The sequence below is a fragment of the Carassius gibelio genome, chromosome B13 (genome assembly GCF_023724105.1).
Source record: "Carassius gibelio isolate Cgi1373 ecotype wild population from Czech Republic chromosome B13, carGib1.2-hapl.c, whole genome shotgun sequence".
NCBI lineage: Eukaryota > Metazoa > Chordata > Actinopteri > Cypriniformes > Cyprinidae > Carassius > Carassius gibelio.
In genome coordinates this window covers 15,981,158-15,999,337 of record NC_068408.1, presented here as the reverse complement: position 1 = coordinate 15,999,337, position 18,180 = coordinate 15,981,158, and the positions used below count along the sequence as shown (strand labels likewise).

The 18,180-nt window shown below is 36.7% G+C and overlaps 2 protein-coding genes across 9 annotated transcripts in view; both read left to right on the top strand.

The window, feature by feature from the left end:
• Positions 1-12,271, top strand: part of LOC127970170 (solute carrier family 4 member 11) — a 70,769-nt gene extending 58,498 nt beyond the window's left edge. For all 7 annotated transcript variants that reach the window (XM_052572476.1, XM_052572473.1, XM_052572474.1 and 4 more), the window contains 9 exons: positions 515-647; positions 741-814; positions 4,780-5,005; positions 5,121-5,227; positions 6,765-6,930; positions 8,020-8,193; positions 8,327-8,522; positions 9,227-9,396; positions 10,216-12,271. In XM_052572476.1, the coding sequence (XP_052428436.1) occupies positions 515-647; positions 741-814; positions 4,780-5,005; positions 5,121-5,227; positions 6,765-6,930; positions 8,020-8,193; positions 8,327-8,522; positions 9,227-9,396; positions 10,216-10,282 (1,313 nt within the window). In that variant the 3' untranslated portion in view covers positions 10,283-12,271. The remainder of the gene's footprint in view (positions 1-514; positions 648-740; positions 815-4,779; positions 5,006-5,120; positions 5,228-6,764; positions 6,931-8,019; positions 8,194-8,326; positions 8,523-9,226; positions 9,397-10,215) is intronic.
• Positions 12,272-13,074: 803 nt separating this feature from the next.
• Positions 13,075-17,965, top strand: LOC127970797 (ribose-5-phosphate isomerase). Of its 2 annotated transcripts, none has more exons than XM_052573531.1 (9): positions 13,075-13,418; positions 14,377-14,437; positions 14,519-14,574; positions 14,664-14,723; positions 15,147-15,211; positions 15,320-15,388; positions 15,666-15,807; positions 16,207-16,306; positions 16,886-17,965. In XM_052573531.1, exons 1-9 carry the CDS (start codon positions 13,383-13,385, stop codon positions 16,981-16,983), a joined length of 687 nt encoding a protein of 228 aa, XP_052429491.1. In that variant the 5' UTR covers positions 13,075-13,382; the 3' UTR covers positions 16,984-17,965. The 2 variants fall into 2 exon arrangements, with proteins under 2 accessions (XP_052429491.1, XP_052429490.1); XM_052573530.1 differs by having other exon boundaries at positions 13,078-13,408.
• The last annotated feature ends 215 nt before the right edge of the window (positions 17,966-18,180 follow it).

Below are 18,180 nucleotides of genomic sequence, written 5' to 3'. Positions count from 1 at the left end.
TTGAGTGTTTAGAGAGCTCTGCTAACCACAGGATGAGGTGGAACAAGACTCTTAATCTCACAAACAGCAGGATGGAGGTCCGATATGGCCGCCATTTGTTTGGGCGAAGTTTGATGTTTGCCCTGGCTGAGAGGAGATTTCCTCCTAAAGCTCATTCCTGCGGCTGCAGTCGCACACTGTTACCAGCGGGAGGGTTGCCCTGAAAAATGGTTCCGCTGTAGTAAAATGCAATTCTGTTTGGATAAAAATGCACAGAGGAGGACAAAACCGCCACATCCATCTTTATAATAATGATCCTTCCCAATCAAAGATCTTGTCTTGTGGTTTCTCATGGGGATAACAGCAGGAATTCTTTAAACGTTTGGGAGCAGCTCTTTAAACATCAAAGAATGGACATTTAGTGTGTAATAATCCTCTGTCATGATGAGATGAGAGTTGATTGTGTTTTTGTTCGCTCCTAATGGTCTGGATGTTGTGTTGTTGCTTCTGTGTGTTTGTCTCTGTGCGGCTGCAGTGATTAGGGGGATCTGTGATGATTATGAGCTGGACTTTGCAGCATTTTATGCATGTATCGGCCTATGGAACAGCCTCTTCCTCATCATGGGAGGAGTCTTCAACCTTAGCCTGCTTGTTAAGCTTTTCAAGAGGTCAGACACACACACACACATATGTAGATAATTTTGCAGACGCCACTGCTTGAATACTGATATGTTTTTGTTGTTCTTGTTTTTGACCCACAGGTCGATAGAGGAGGTGATAGCTTTGTTCATTTCCATTGCTTTTGTAGCAGATGCAGTTAAGGGCACCGTCAAGAGTGAGTTCTACTTACATACATACTGTATACACAGCCAAACCCTTGAAATAATCTGGATTTCTGTGTGAATGGTTCCTATATTACAGTATAGCCTGACCTTGACAAGAAATACTGGGGCGACTGGGGCTAGTTGTTACGCTGTGAAATCAAGATTTTCATTGTTACTGCCCAGGAAAATGATACAGCTCATTTAACACGAGGCTGTTTAGTGATAATGAAAAGATGCTGTCACACTTCTCCAATCATTTTTTACTATCGGCTGCAAGCTTGCATTCAGACCTGCCCTCGTCAGATCCAGAATTGATGAATAGAACCATCATTAACTATTTTTCGATATTTTAAATGTAATTTATTCCTGTGATGGCAAAGCTGAATTTTCAGCAGTCATCACCTGCTTTGTCACTAAATTTAGCGACTTTTTAGACCCCCTTAGTGACTTTTTCTAAAAAAGTACTTCTTGGACAAACCTTATTACGTTTCTGAGACTCACTAGTACTGCCACATGAGCGTGATGTCTAGCTTTCCCATTGCCCCCACACATCACTCTCTGCATCTGCTCTGAAGAGCAGTGCTTTCAGTTAAAACAGATATACCGTTGAGTCTTAAATTTTATTATAGCCCAAATCAGAGCACAGGCAGGGTCTTATCTTATGTGTATTTGATTTCATCAGATAACGGCTCAGTTAAATTAAAATTCAGGATTTGTATGCATATTAACATGTTGGAAGAGAAAGCTGGTTATGTAGTCTTAATGGGCCGCTTTTCAGTCATTAACATTTATCCTGTTGTCTGACAACAGAAACTGTAAAATACATAAATGAACGGTTTTATTGAGAATTCGCCTGCATTAAAATGCAATATGTGAGCACAGAGATGCAAACAAAAGTAAAAGGCATGTTTTTAGAAAATGGTGTTTTATGTTTGTTCATTGTGTTCACCACACAATGTGTAGAAAACTTTGACTTTTGCTGCCTATTTTGAACAGGACTTCCTGGTAGAAGAGATATTGTATCTCAATGGGACATTCCTGGTTAAACAAGTAAATAATAATAAAAAAAATATATATGTAATATAATATATGTGATAAAATGTCCCAATATAAAAGTGATAATTTGTCCTGCCTTGATATTTAAAAAAAAACATTAATCTTTTTCTGAAAACACATTTCAACCTTTTAGCTAAGATCTAATTTCATGGTATAGTCAACCATTTAAAAAAAAAAATTCTGGTAAATTTGTTCTGGCAATTTACTGGTATGAGAAGTTGTAAAATTCCCAGTAAATTACCGGTAATGTGCTCTGCGTGAACCCAGAACAAGATTACCAGTATGAATATGTACGAGTTCACAACGTGTTAACATAAGGTTTTTACTCTGGGCCAATCATAACATTTGGACGCAGCTGATGCATTTACGCCACGCTGTCAAAGAAATGTCTAAAGTCATCTAATGTGATGTCTCTGGGCCAAAAGCAGCTGCATGAATGTAAACATTTGACACAGAAATGTAAACATCAACAAAAATCAATGAAACCATTTAGAGGTCATTTCCGACTAATGATGTCACAGCATTTACTGGTATTGTGTGAATGGTGCTTTAATGGTAAAAAGACGGAACATTACTGTCTGTGTGAACAGCACATTTATGTATTTACCTGTGAAGTTCTGGTAATTTTATGGCAATTTACTGGTATAATTGTGTCAAAGAGGCTAACGTTTCAAAAATTCAAAATGTTACAGTTGCTGAAAAATATTTTCCCCATGTGACTGGCCTTATTTAAAACCATACACACAATCCATTTTGCAGTGCCGTGACTTTATTGAACAAATGTGTTAAACAATCAGGATAACCTCTACAATAATGACCTCTTGAAAAGAAGGTAATTGGACTGGGATTGACCTGCCATCCTGAATGGAAAGCAACATCCTTAGCAAACAGTTGTGCTCAAGAGCAATCTAGTCTGATCAAAAGAGACTTCAAACAAAAGAAGAACTCATAAAACTCAATGTTTGCAAAGGATTTCGGATTTATGCTGACAGTCAGGCAGATTAGCACCATCAGTTCAGCACCATTGCTGTGTTCCCTAGAAGAAGAAGCCAGTCTGATGTGTGCTGCAACCGCTTCAATAAACAGAAAACAAGCGTCACTTGCTTGTAAAATAAAAACAAGTGTTCCCTAAAAAATGCTATGCTACAAATACTTTACCAGCTGCAAGCAGAAACCATTGCATCTCTAGAAAAGTGACACTGAACAAGAAATGTAGCTTACAAATACATATATAATGTACAAATGATTAATTACTAACTTATTTAATCAACAATTCACCACAAAATTAAAGTAACATAATGTTATAACTTTTTTAATTTCTTTTTAAATTGCCACTTAAAAGGTCACTTATTCCAAAATACACATGAAAAATAACTTTTCTGTTAAAAACTCATCTGTCTTATCAGGAAAATAGTAATAATTTTATTTTTTTAGTAGTGACCAACGTAATGCCTTTTGATAGTGGTGTCATTTGCACTTGAGTTGGTTATGAGGCAAAATCAGACGTGAGCTGTTCTAAATCATCCGAAAACCCTGCTAACCCTGTTTTTTATATACTTAAAATAAATGAAAAGAACAAACCTCCCCATACCATTTCCAAAACATCATTGCGGCTGTGAAGGATTGTGGGTTAGTGTAATGGTATGGGGCTGTTTTGCTGCCTCAGGGTCTGGACGGCTTGGAGTCACAGAGGGACCGACGAATTCCTAGTTATATCAGGAGCAGAATGTCAGAGCGTCTGTTTGTGATCTGAAACTCAAAAGAAGTTGGTTCATTCAACATGAAAACCATCCAAAACACAGGAGTAAATCAATAACAGAATGCTTCAAACAAAAGAAATTCAGCACTTCACAATGGCCAAATTAGAGTCCTGACCCCACTTCCTTTGAAATGCTCTGCTGTGATGTGAAACAGGCCCGTTCAAGAAAGACATCCCAAAAATGTGCATGAACCGAAACAATGCACATGTGTTATCAGCAGAAAGCAATGGTTGATGTTATTGGCAGTAAACAAGATTCCACAAAAATTCCGTCAATAATCGTGATTGTTTAAACCAATTATTCAATAAAGATGTGGCGCAGGAAAAATGTTACGCTTTGGAAGCCATTCATGCTGACGACTTCAAAACGTTTACACACAACAAACGTAAAAGATGGTTTTAGACTGTGCTTTTAAAGCCACCTTACCAGTACAATTGAAAATAATTTAACAAATAAATAATAATTAATATTTTGAATTATTACAATTATGAATACATAAGATGTGACTATTTAAAAATGTATCAAAGTATTTTTTTTGTAGTAAACATTACATTTGTCAGTTATATTAATTGTTGCATTGCATTTTTGTTGCATTTTTCATCAGTAATCATAATCAACAAGCATTGGCTGATGCTTTTGGCAGTAAACAAAATTCTACAAAATTCCATCAATAATCATGATTTTTTTATACCTATTCTTCAATAAAGATGGAACAGAGAAAATGTTACTTTAAAAGTCCATACACATTGCATTGCATACGGTTAACATGGATTTTAGATTTACAGTATATATAATGCCATTGCCAGTACAAAGGCTCTTTATCTTAGAAAGAGAAAATAAAATAATATTAAAATAAATAATTTGTATTTAATGTTTTTTTTTTATTATTATTATTTTATCTATGCAATTTAGTAGTGTGAAAGTATTTTAAATGGTGGTCACAATGTTTGGCAACTGTGCCAACAATTTTACTTTCAATAATTGAAATCATTTAAACCAATGATTTAATGAAGACGTGGTACAGAAGAAAAATGTTTCGCTTTGAAAGCGGTTCTTATTGATGATTGAAAAACATTAACACAATGCATATAGTAATTGCTGATTTTTGACATACTGTATACTTTACATTAATTTTGACCTATTCTTATACTCTTTTACAGTCTTTCATGAGTTCTACCATGCTCCCACTTTGGCCAATGGGAGTGCGGCGGAGCTGAATCGCATCAGTGGAAGTTTACATTTAGGGGAACCGAACATGACAGAGACGGGGCCCGTGACTCTCCCAGAATCCTTCATCCTGTGCACGCGGGCACGGCCTCTTCTCTTTCTACTCCTCATGCTGGGCACACTGTGGGTGGGATACACACTCTACCAGTTCAGGAGGAGGTGAGGAGCTCTCCCTGTCTCTCTCTCTCTCTCACACACACACACACACTGATGGGGATTTTAAAGAGTGATAGAAGACTGTTTTGACACCCTCATCTTTCATTTTTCCTGGCAGTCCGTTTCTGCATGTGAAGATGAGAGAGATTCTGTCCGACTGTGCTCTGCCTATCTCAGTGCTTGTCTTCTCATATGTGGGATCATACGTCTTCAACGACATTGCCTGTGAGTCACTATACGTGTTCAGGTTGCACACACAGACACACTAACATATAGATGATATTACAGCTCTGCAGTACACTTTTCCATTTGATGATTGGTCATTTATATCCAAAACATATGTCGAGTACAATAAGTGTCACTAAAAAAAAAAAAAAAAAAAAATCTTACATTTTCCAGAAATTATGTTGAACCTAGTTAGTATTATTTATTATCAGAATTATTTGTATTTGCATTTCTTAGTATTATTAATTAGATCTATTTTATATTATTTATATTATTTACATTTTATTTCATATATATCTATTATATAATATTGTTTATAATATGTATCATTGTACTAATATTTATGATTAATGCTTTGTTTGTAGTGTTATTTTTTATATCATATTATATTATATTAGATATTTTTTATCATTACTTATCAATGTTGTTTTTTTGCTAATGGTATGTTTTATTTGAAATTATATATTCTTTATCATTTACATTAGGTTATTTTTGTATTCATTATATTATTTCACTTCGTATTAGTCATTCAGTATTAAAGTTTTTTGTTTGAATCATGATAATAGTATTTAAAACAAGGTGAAAAATGTGAGTTAATTTATGGAATAATTTAAGCAGAGAAAAATCAAAACACTTATAATGATAAAACTTTATTATGTAAATTTTTTAATCATATTGGGGGATTATTTTCAATGTGTCAAAATGCAGCATTTAAGCAGCAATTTTGAAATTACATGCAAATAGCAGAAAAGATTCCGTACTGAAAATCAGTTCAATTTTGGCTCAGTTTGTGTCCAGAAAGTCTTGCCAAAATGTACGCCCCTACCAACACTTAGACATTCTCACACACACACTGCCTGTACTCTCCTTGTCTTACTGCCAGCACGTTACAGCAAAGCCACTCAGTCCGACTATCACTACATTATTCCTCCAACTCCTCTGTCATCGGTTCGGTGTGGGAGTTTAACTTGGTTATCAGAGTGAGATTTTACTTCTTACCTCAGGCTCTCTGCTGCAGTCAAGAGGCTCATATTCGAAATTCGATCAAATCACAGCCACTCAAAAAAGGCCTGCTTTTGCAGGAAATGGCCAAACAGTCCAAAACTTTGCTGTAGTGCTGCTGTGTGCTATATATACTGTAGTCTACAAATGTATTTGTACTTTATTTCATATCTTGCCCAATGTTTTCTTCTAAATAATGTGTAAATTCAGAGCCACTTCACACTTTAAGTGGGAAAAAATAAACATTGGGTGGCATTTTTGTAATTAATTTACTGTATTATAAGTTAATAGGTAGCAGATGATATTAAGGAACATTCACATATCTTCCTATGAACATACAGTGATGTAATGTAACAAAGTAATACAACTTTGGTCTTGCTCTTTTTTTGCTGCAACGTTTTTCCCCAATAGAAATCCCTTTTCAATATTATAAAGTGACATGGACACTGTTGGATGACTGCTGGGCCCTGCTTTGTGTCAGAGGGACTGTAATGGTTTGTGATGTAAGGGTTCACTGTTATTTGTTCTCTTCTAGTGCCGGTGTTTAACTTCCATGAAGGTCCGGTGTTTCAGATAGCCCCACTGGATAAGCTGAGCGGAGCGAGTGTTCTGAGCGCAATGGGTCTGGGCTTCCTCCTGTTTCTCCTCATCTTCATCGACCAGAACATCGTTGTTTCTCTCACAAATGCACCTGAAAACAGGTTCATGTCTTTGAAATTAGTTTCAGCTAAACTTGTTTCGAGATCCTATCCCACTCATGCAAGTGGCTTCATTACAGAAAACTACAGATTATTAAAATGATTAATGAGAAAATGAACTTCACCTAAACATTAACCAGGCACAATTGAATATGTGACAAGCTGCCTGTTTCATGTTGAGGAGTGTTTGCACCGGCTGTGATTTATAGCATCCTACACTCATTTATTTTCAAAGAGCAACAAATGAGCAACACAACATGGTTAATCTTTATGCAAATGATCATTACCATAATGAGGGCTAAGCAAAGCAAGTTAGCAATGGAAAAACTTAAAACGGAAGAGAAGTCTCTAATTTGACTCCAAAACTTTGATCATATAATGTGATGTGACATTTAAAATAATATTAATGAACATATTTTCATGATTAAAACTGTAAGCAATTTATTAACGTGGAATTTCTAATAGGGCACTGAACACAGTACTCATAAATAATTGTCTTAGCTAGAGAATCACTTTTAGGTCCAAGATATACTGTTTTTATTTTAAATTTTAAATAGTTTTCTTTTTACTACATTTTCTACAGTTACACATTAAATCATTCTAATCTGCTGATTTGGTGCTCACAAAAAAATAAAAATAAAAAAATATATAAAAAATCAGCATACTTAAAAATAGAAATTAAATTTTAAAAGAACAACATTTATTAGAAATTTATATTTTTTTATTTTATGTATTCACTGTCAAAGTTGATCAGTTGCATCATTGCCAGATAGCATTATAAAAAAAAAAAAAAGAATAATAATAATTAAATAATTTAAAAAAAGGTACAGACCCCAAAACTTTTGAACTGTAGGTGATTGCTTGACAACATGAAGCCCAATTCACACTGAAACCTCATTGGTCCTGCTCTAGCTAGCTGCATATTAAACATCACATTTATTATGATTGGTTTTCAGCATTGACATAAAAATGACACATGGTTAGAAACCGGACGCTTTCTACCTGAATAAGAAACTGGGTCAGATTGTGTATTGGTCTTGGTAAGGCACCGCTGTTGAACACTGTTGAGTCTTGACTGTGTGTGTGCCACAGGTTACTGAAGGGCACGGCGTATCACTGGGACCTGACTCTGTCTGGCTTGATTAATATTTTGATGTCTGTGCTGGGCTTGCCGTGGATGCATGCTGCGTTCCCGCACTCCACTCTGCACGTCAGACAGCTAGCCATCGTGGAGGAAAGGGTGGAGGGAGGACACCTCTACGAGACGTGAGCACACACCACTTAACAATTACACTCGCAATCAATCTGTGAAGCACAAACCTCATTCTAGTAGCTATTGGCACACTGTGCTTGGTTTTAAATGACTCCTCTGTGTGTGTGTACGTGTGCGTGTGTGTAGTATAGTGAGTGTGAAGGAGACGCGGGTGACCTCGCTTGTGGCTAACATCCTGATAGGTGTAAGCTTGTTTCTGCTGCCGGTGCCCCTGCAGTGGATTCCTAAGCCTGTGCTCTATGGGCTCTTCCTCTACATCGCTCTCACATCTATTGATGGCAATCAAATGTGCGACCGCATGGCTCTGCTACTCAAAGAACAAGTAAGTGTGTGCGCGCGTTTCTTTGATGAAAACAAAGGCAAATAAAAGTCATAGGTGTTGTACAAATAAGAACAGAAGAGAGAGAGAGAGAGAGGAGCACCCTCTGTGCAAATAAAGCTTCAGAGCGCCCTCTACCTGTCATGGATGTCAATGGCTTTGTACCAAGTGATGCAGTCTGTGGCTGGATGCTTTGTGCATTTTTACTGTTAAGCATAAATTCCCTCAAGATGCATTTGAGATGGATCAGGAGGTGGTGTGAGATGCATACATCTGTGTAAATGCTATGGATTGGCTAAATGTTTTATAATCCACCAATTAGTGTTGGTTGATTACACTTACATACTAGATATTATTAATTCAATATATGAATATATTAAACACACTTGTTGATCTCATTAATAAGCTAGACTTGAACAAATAATCATAGGTGAGACACAAGGCTGTAGCAACTACAAACTTAAACACTGTTTGCCTTATGTAATCATGGACATGATTTCCATTCATTTGCATATAGCCCAGCGATAGATCTGATTTGTTTTGATTTTGAAAATGAAATATTCATACTGTGACCGATCTTAATCCCATCAGTCAAGATGCTTAGGGTTCCACAGTTGTATTTGCATTACGACAGCTATACCCTGTCCTATCTTTCTCTGATCTATATCGTTCTTTCTTTTCTTGATCTCTCTTTCCCTCTTTCTCAGACGTCCTACCCTCCGGCTCATTACATCCGCAAGGTGCCGCAGAGGAAGATCCATTACTTCACTTTCCTTCAGATGGTGCAGCTGCTTTTTCTGTGTGCGTTTGGGATGTACCCTCTCCCGTATATGAAGATGATCTTTCCTCTGCTCATGTTTATCCTCATACCCATCAGGTGAGTACTCAAGTGCCTTCAGCTGTTGTGTTGTGTGTGATTTGCTGTGCATGTGTAATAAACAGGGTTTGCTAAAGGTCATATTACAGAATGATGAATGATGCTTTACATTGTGTGGCTTGTTCATGACAGAGAAAAATCTTTTGAAGTTCTCTGAAATGTGCTCTTTGAAAAACTTTTGTTTGAAAATGTCATGTGGTACACATTTTGAGAACTATTTCAGACAAAATGAAAAATATTAAGCTAATAAAACAAATTGAACCAGTACTTTATTTACAAGGTCAAATGTATTTTTAAATGTACTTTATTTTTGGGTAGTCACAGAACATGATATTTTACAACCTAAACTTGTCTTATCTGGTCAAAATGAACAAACAAACAAAAAACATCTGATATTTTAAGAGACTTACTGACTTTACTGACCATGTCCCATTTTATGTTATTAATATTTATTTATTTTTACCCGCATGTTGGTTGCTCCATATGATTTTGTTTGTTGCACAACATAATTTGTTAGCAAAAACTATTTTAAATATTAGTAAACATTTAATGACGTTTGTTAAAACATTATTTTTTTATATATAATACTAATATATATATATATAAAATACAATATATATAAGTATATATTTTTTACATATTAATAAGATTTCTTAACAAATAATTATTCATTAATAAATAATTATGATAATGTCATTTAAAAAAGCATTTCTTAATAAAAAAATGATATGAAAAACTAATACAAATCTAATATATATTTTCTTAATAATCTGTTTGTATGTAATTAACATAACTGCTGTAATTTTGTCTCTGTTTTAGGAACTATCTACTGCCCAGGATCATCGATGCTAAGTACCTGGACATTATGGATGCACAGCGCATGTAAACGCATGCACACTGAGCCTCTGAGCAAAGGACTCTGGGAATTGTATTTCTGAAATGCAAAACTCTGGGAGGAAAAACAAACTGATTCTAGTGTTTAACAGCAGACATTCTGGTGAAGCACTGAACGAGTAAGAGAGAGATTAGAAAAGAAGGATATTTGAAGACAGAACCAGAGAGGGCGGAGGACGAGATGCCTGTTCAAAACAGAGTAGAACGACAGACCGCTGTCTGACTGTTTGACTATTGACCTTGGTCAGTCACTGCTTCTCTCATGATCTGAATAGTACACCAAAGCCCCCCGCCCCCTCTCTCTCTAGTCTATTCTGATGTATCCATGCATCACAGACACTTGATTTAGGAGACGTAGGAAACCATCACACATATTCTCGACAACTGTGCCATGACTAAATTACACAAGTGTTTACTCCATCTCCGACCATAGTGTTCTCAACACAAATACAGCTGTCGAACAAGAGACTGAACTGAATCTGTAGCAATACCTCTTAATGCTGAACTTTGACGCGCGCACACACAAACACCCAGAGCAAAACTTCTCATACATCAAGTAGAAAAGCTGTCAATGGCAGATTTTCCAGCGCATTTTGGTACATATCAGTGCAAATAAGTAATAACGAAGTGAGCATGGACCAAAAGAATACACTCAACCTTAGGAAACGGCTCATAGCAATACAGCGGATTATTAGAGGCTATCAATATTTTAGAGTTTTCTAAAGAGAGTTTTCTTTCGAGGTAATAGACTTCTAGTTTGGAGACCCACTGATGTGTAGAGAATGTATCCTAAGCGCTGGGGTTTCAGGGAAATGGAGAAAAACAAGCAGCATTTCTGCGGACCTTACTCACTGCTGAATGGACTCTGACATTTAAGCTTTGCACATCACAGGACACCACATCTGTGTACTTCCCCCAGTCTCACACACACACACACACACACACACACACACACACACAGAGGCATGATTATAAACAATGCCAAAAAGAAAGGCACTTAAACGCACACTTTCTTGTCTATCCATCTCACCGTATATTTAAAACAGTGAAGGCATGCCTTTTACTATTTTTTTTTTACTATTATGTAATTTGTTGTGTTATTATTAAAAGCAACTAGAATAAATAGTCAAATGAAGGTATAGTACCTTTATATCCCTACTTTTTAATCGTTTATAGTTGTTCGTGATCTTTCCGAATAAAAGAAGTCGGAAGACGCCGATATCTCTGATGATTTTGATCCATCAATCCATGTTACATTTCTCGAGAGAGAGAGTGATGTTATAAACGAAGGCGCACAAATTGAGAAAGACATGGTTTGACTAACTGTGGGCAAAAAAGTGAGCACCTGTGCACTTAATTGTAGGCAATATGAGATTAGAGAAAGCTGAGAAGCAGACTCGACTGATTTTTTTCTTGGATAGCTTTAAGCTTCAGAGAGAGAGATTAGATGTACTGTTGAAAAAGTTGGTTTTCTCTTGAACATCTTGCACCATTCGCATAATCAGCGTTCCTGTTTGTTTCTCTATCTATCTTCCCTGTAACGGTATCATAGTTATTCTCCTTGAGTCCAGACCTCTGGTGTAAAAACAACCTCCCTTCAGTAATCCTGTTCGTCATTGAACATCTCTCAGCATTTACTGTAATATTGAAGTATTCAGCTTTAATTTGTGATCGCTCACACTTGGGTGGGATATGTTGACGAGTTATGTTCTGTGCTGTTTAAATATTGTTTTCAATTTTTTTTTCCTAATCATGAATGTATACTGTGTAGATTTTTATATAGCACATAAAAAGATCCATTGTCTAATTGATTTTGTCAAACAGATAAGCTAAATTTGTAAACTGCAATATGTAAAAACTATGGTAAATAAGAGACATGTTTATTGGAAGGATTGTGTGGGTTTAATATAGGGGTATGCTATACACTGAAATCTAGATCATTTCAAGCTGATTGCCAAATAAAGAGATATATTGATACCCATTTGTTTCAGCTCTCCTCTGTTTTATGTTTATGTTGGCTATAGTTGATTTTCGTTGCTAATCACCACAGTTTATATTTATTTTTCCCTTGTCTGATGTGTTTAAATGCTCTTACTACACATAAAAATAATGTTGGCATTAACTGCCCTCTACTGGTCATGTTAAGTATAGTCGATGACAGCATTATAGAGTCTAGGGACCGGAATGACTCATTTCCGCGAATCGGTTCATTTGAACAATTCATAAAAAATTAAAACTAGTTCGGTTCTTTACGTCACATGTCATCACGTGGTCCCTGATTCATAGAGTGTGTAATATTTATAATAATACTTGGAACCGTTTATTGCGTTTTTTTTTCCACTTGATTAATTTAGCCTTGTTTCGACTCATTCAAAAGCAAGTCTTTCTTATATGAATAAATTTTAAATATGTTAACCCTTGGCTGGATGTTGGCGATAAAATGGTATTAAAAACAAATTTCGTGTGTGATAAAAATAAAATAAACAGCATAGGCCTACCCGGTAATAATCCCGGTTTCGATACAGCTTTATCCTCTTTAGAAAGTTTAGATTTACCATCACTACTCAATACTGAAAACACATTTCTGCATGTAATTTATGATATTTTTGCTGTTCATTTATAAAGGTTACTTTTTCGCCCCATCAGCCAATCCTCCTCGGCTTACACCAACTGTCATCGATTATCATTACCAATTGCAAATATTCAACCAACTAGTTGAAAAGATTCAACTCAAAGGATTTGAGCAACTGATTCATTTGAAAGATCCGACTCAAGCGAAATCGGGATCCACTGTACTCTGCTGTGTGAAAACACCTGACTAGTATTTATCTGACAGCTGATATGTTGAGCGAGCTTTAATATCTGTTCAGTTAAGCTTCTCTAATATCCCTCTGCTCGTGCACATATGTTAATGAGGCACGCGTCTCGTTGTGTTGGTCGTGGAGGCGCTGTGTGTGTGTGTGATGAGGCCGCGGAGGAGGTGTGTTGAGTTTGATCTCTCCTCCTCTCTCCCTCCGCCGGGGAAACAACACGTGTGTAACGGCAGCCCCACGGCACTCTCATGGCTGAAGAGGCCAAAAAACTAGCAGCTTATGCAGCTGTGGACAACCACATACAGGTTAGATTGTGTAAGTTATTTACTTTCGTTGTGGCATATTAACTCTACGTACATTAGTTTAACTGGATAAACGGGCGCTAAAAATACTTTAGGAGGCGTGAATAAACATGAGTAGTAAACACGATGCTCGATTTACGTATTGTTGTTAAAATACGCGTCAACAGACTTGCAGTAATGGTCTTTTGTATTTGCTATGGCAAACTGCTTTGACAGTTAAAGTTAGTATGTAATGAGTATCCGCTTCAGACATGCTAGCTGGGATGTTCCAGTGAAGTCCGCTGAAGTTAGGTCCGTTAGGTAAGTGAGTGAGTGTGACCCAGGTGGCATCAGTTGAGCACCTGTGTTTATTTACGATGCGGTGTGCTTTAAATATAGAGTAAGCCAGGCGATAAAGATGCGAATTCTGCTCAAACTAAACCTTTAGTGATTAGCATGTTCGGGAATAGCTAACGGGTGCAGTCCTTGTGTACTATAGATAATAACTTGTTTGTAACTGATTAAGTGATTAAGGTGAATCTGGTAAAAACTGGACTAGCAAAGTGAACTGGGTTTTTTAAGCCTCACCTGACCTCACCCTCCAAATTGAGAGTCAGCTTGTAAAACCGTCATGAACACTGTTTTTTTTGTTGCTGAGATGCCATAGTAACATGCTTAAATGCAAATGTAAGTGTTATATATCTACTTGAAAATGAATATAGATTGGTTTGACGTCATGAGGTGTAAATTATTATCAGTTCATGCATTCTCTGAAAACCAAACCATGACCTTGTTGTTTCTAGTGCCATGATCTACTGTTTGGGCTAAAGAATATTTCCTCAAGGTTAAGCACCTCCTTTACTGATCCTGTTTTAAATAAGAAAGGAATGAATTCAGGCTTTATTATCAGTGTTGTAGTGGCATGATGCATGGCTATATTTGGTTGGGTTATGCTTATGCTATAAAATGTAGATTTTCAATTTCTCTTCCAGAATAATCAGGTAGTTGGAGTGGGCAGTGGCTCAACTATCGTTTATGCTGTGGACCGGCTGGGTAAGACTGTACTCATAACACATACTCATTCTTGGAGCTCTCAACAGTGATAATAATTAGTAAAAGATGTTTTCTTTCTAGCTGAGAGGGTCAGACAGGAGAAGCTGAATATCGTGTGTGTTCCCACGTCCTTCCAGGTCAGTGTTCATTCATTTGGAGCTTCATTTAACGTGAGAAAACTCCTGTGTTAGTTTATAACTAACATAATTGAGTTGTGTTGATCCAGGCCCGTCAGCTGATTCTGCAGCACGGTCTCACTTTGTCTGATTTGGACAGGCATCCTGAGGTGAGTTTGGGCCGAGACAGCATGTGGACGGGCAGCTGGAATGGATGAAAAAGATGATTTAGGCAACTTAACTAGCCCAGATAACATTAAAGAATGGGAAAGTTTAGTAAAACAATGCTACAGTATGTTGGAAAGGGCAATTAAATGAAAGATTTGACTTTGATGCTAGAATAGCAATAGGTAACATTTTGTTGGGCTGAAATAAAGCCAAAAAAAAAACTTTACTATGACTGGTTTAATTTATCACATGAGTACCCATGACACTCTAGATGGCATAAAGAGTTCAGTTACCCAAATGTAATTACACCATCTTTCCCTAATCTGGGTTTATGAAGGAACTGCATGGGGTTTGTGAATTAATGAAGAGCTAACAAATAAATCAAATTAAGATTTTGAGATCTTTTTTTTTTTTTTGTCTTGTAGCTGGATGTTGCGATTGATGGAGCTGATGAGGTTGATGCTGCTTTGACGCTGATTAAAGGAGGAGGGTATGATTGGACAATTAAAGTTGAATTCAAGTATTTTTTCCATTTCTCTTAATTTGTGTGACATCCCCAAGGTGTCTAGTGTCATGTCCTTTTCTTTTCCTCCCACAGAGGATGCTTAGCCCAGGAGAAGATTGTAGCTGGTTGTGCCAAACACTTTATTGTCATTGCAGACTATAGGTACAGTATGAATGTTGGGTTTAGCAGATGTTTTTATCCAAAGTGACTTCACCGTTTTATGCATTTCCCAGAAAATCAACCCACTGCGCAATATTGTTTGAACTACAATATTTGGCATATATTTTGCATCCTATAATTACTGCTGATCACTGCATGTAGTGAAACAGTGGGGATGTTTCATCATAACCCAGCATGTGATATCTATAATTACACGAGAGTCTTCCACTAGAAGTTGAGATGTGTTTGTGTAATGTCATTTTATTGCTTGTGTGGGTAGAAAGGACTCGAAGGTCCTGGGGCAGCAGTGGATGAAAGGTGTGCCGGTGGAGGTCATTCCCATGGCGTATGTGCCTGTGTCCAGAGCCATTGCCCGGCGCTTTGGAGGAGAGGCTGTGCTGAGGATGGCAGTCAGTAAAGCTGTAAGAGAGTCTTACTAATGGACCTTGAATTACATTTGTGTTATTTACATTCTTAAGGGTTCTTTTTTATTTTTTTAATTCTTATTATATATACTTTATATGTAAAACAAAATCAGATAACTTGGTTTATTCTTGAAAAGAACTGTCATCATCACATTTGTGTCGGCTGCACTATTTAGGGTATTATATTATGGTATACTAGTATATTATTCTTTGACATGCTCCCTTTCTTGACTTGTTTTTTGTTTTCTTTTAAAATCTTGCCTTGAATTTCCCAGAAAGTAGCATTGATCTATGTAGTTCCTCGGAATTGTCTCATTAAGCTTGGAATGTAGTGGGCTTTTATGAAATGGATGGTCTAGTCATCTGATGATTTTTCTTCACGATGTTGAACTTTAGGGTCCAGTGGTTACTGATAACAGTAACTTCATCCTGGATTGGAAGTTTGAGCATGCACAGAACTGGAAAGAAGTCAACACAGCCATCAAGATGATCCCAGGTCAGTACAGATGAGCACCTTTTCTCTACTGTTAAAAAGTTTGGGGTTGGTAAGATTATTATTATTTATTTATTTTTTGAAAAAAGTCTTTTCTGCATCAAGGCTGCTTTTATTTGATCCAAAATAAAGTAAATGGTAATATTGTGAAATATCATCATTTTTTTTAATATATATTTAAAAATGCAGCATTGCTTCACTTCTCAGATATTCTAAGACCCCACAAACAGTGATTGAATGTTATGTTGTTACCATTGGTCAGTGTCTGTTGGTGCAGTGCGTACTGGTCCTAACATGCTGATTTTGTGCTTAACAAATTTTGAAAAACTGGAAACTGATTCTTTCTTTAAATTTTTTATTAGGATTGTTTGATAAATAAAGTTTAAAGAATGTTATTTATTTAATTATAAATATGTATTGTACTTCACTGTTACTCTTGATAAATTTGATGTGCCTTTGCTGAATAAAATAATTATTTGGAAAAAAAAAAGTACCAACTGCAAACCAGTGAACAATAGTGTATGTATTGCTAAGCACAAATCAATATTCTTTCTCTCTTTTTTCATGTGTGTGTGTATAAAGGTGTGGTTGAGACCGGTTTGTTTGTGGGAATGGCTGAGAGGGTGTACTTCGGTATGGAGGACGGGAGTGTCAAGACTAGAGACCCCCCCATCAACTAAGAAGATCTTCCTCTGCTCTTGCGATAGACCAGCCTGCACACCTCAAGTGCCGTTCAAATACACAGTCTCTGGCAGGTTATCTTATTTTCTGTAACAGAAACCGTCAGATGTCTGATCAGTACCTCTCATGCACATGAAATATGGATTTTCACTCAACAATGCAACATTAGATCCTCAGACCCTTCAGATAAACCCGTTTTTCCTCTCTTATCCTCTGTCTGGACAAATCAGCTTCTGTTGGGCTGGAGTCTACAGCGACTGTCCATACGGTACATCTACAGTGTCAGTTTGCCTTCTGTGCTTCTTTACGTAGCCATTAATGTTGTCTTACATATGTGTCTGTACAACTGTATGAATATTGTGGCTTGCTTCTGTGCCTCCATAAATGTTATTTTCACAAAGCATAGTTGCTAGCTTTACAAATGCATGCAGCTTTTGAGAAAATCTCAGTCACATCCCATTGCGTCATTAGTATAGTGTCTGTGGGTCTGTATGATCAGTTTGAATCTGTTTTGTTGACTGATTATGACAGATTTCCTCAGACGCTCCAATGTGAAACCTCGAACGAAATGAGTGGCCTTAGCCAGCACACAGCGGTTAGTTTAGTTCAGTGATCAGTCATCTCAGAGGATTCTGCCCCTTGATAAAATACACTGTTTGAAGTTGGGAAATGTCACTCGGCTTTTCATATTGATTTTGTTTTTGTATAATTTTCTGATGTGCCTGTGGCCACGAACACGGTGTTGTTGAGGGATGAAAGCAGCAGTGAGTTGGTGGCACAGCTGAAAGCCTTATCTTCTGTACATGTATTGATCTTTCAGTTCTGTTAATGAAAACTCTTCACAGGGGTCACTGTGATTTTGGGGTATCATACTACTTAAAATACCAGCATGTGTTTTACTCTACCAATTTTACTGTGATACTGAGGTTTTCAAATATTATGTTCTAACCTAAAAAAGTACATTAAAAGTGGACCAATCAAGTATAAGGTATCTTTTTTATGCCACATGAAAGAACATACAGAAATCAATGCCAGAGGTGAGTATGATTGATTGATTGATTGATTGAAAATAACTTGGTTTTTAATTACAACATGTTACAAAATCAGGAAAACATTATAAAAATGACACCGGGGCTTTATAACCAGTGTGGCTCAGCAGTTACGTCAAACATGGGCTAAAATATTATTTAACAAAC

Excerpts from the sequence above, each read along its gene's own strand:
- LOC127970797 (XM_052573530.1), top strand. The coding sequence starts at position 13,352 with ATGGCTGAAGAGGCCAAAAAACTAGCAGCTTATGCAGCTGTGGACAAC. Across the intron at positions 15,808-16,206 it reads GGATGGCAGTCAGTAAAGCT|GGTCCAGTGGTTACTGATAA; the intron begins GTAAGAGAGTCT and ends GTTGAACTTTAG. Across the intron at positions 16,307-16,885 it reads AGCCATCAAGATGATCCCAG|GTGTGGTTGAGACCGGTTTG; the intron begins GTCAGTACAGAT and ends GTGTGTATAAAG.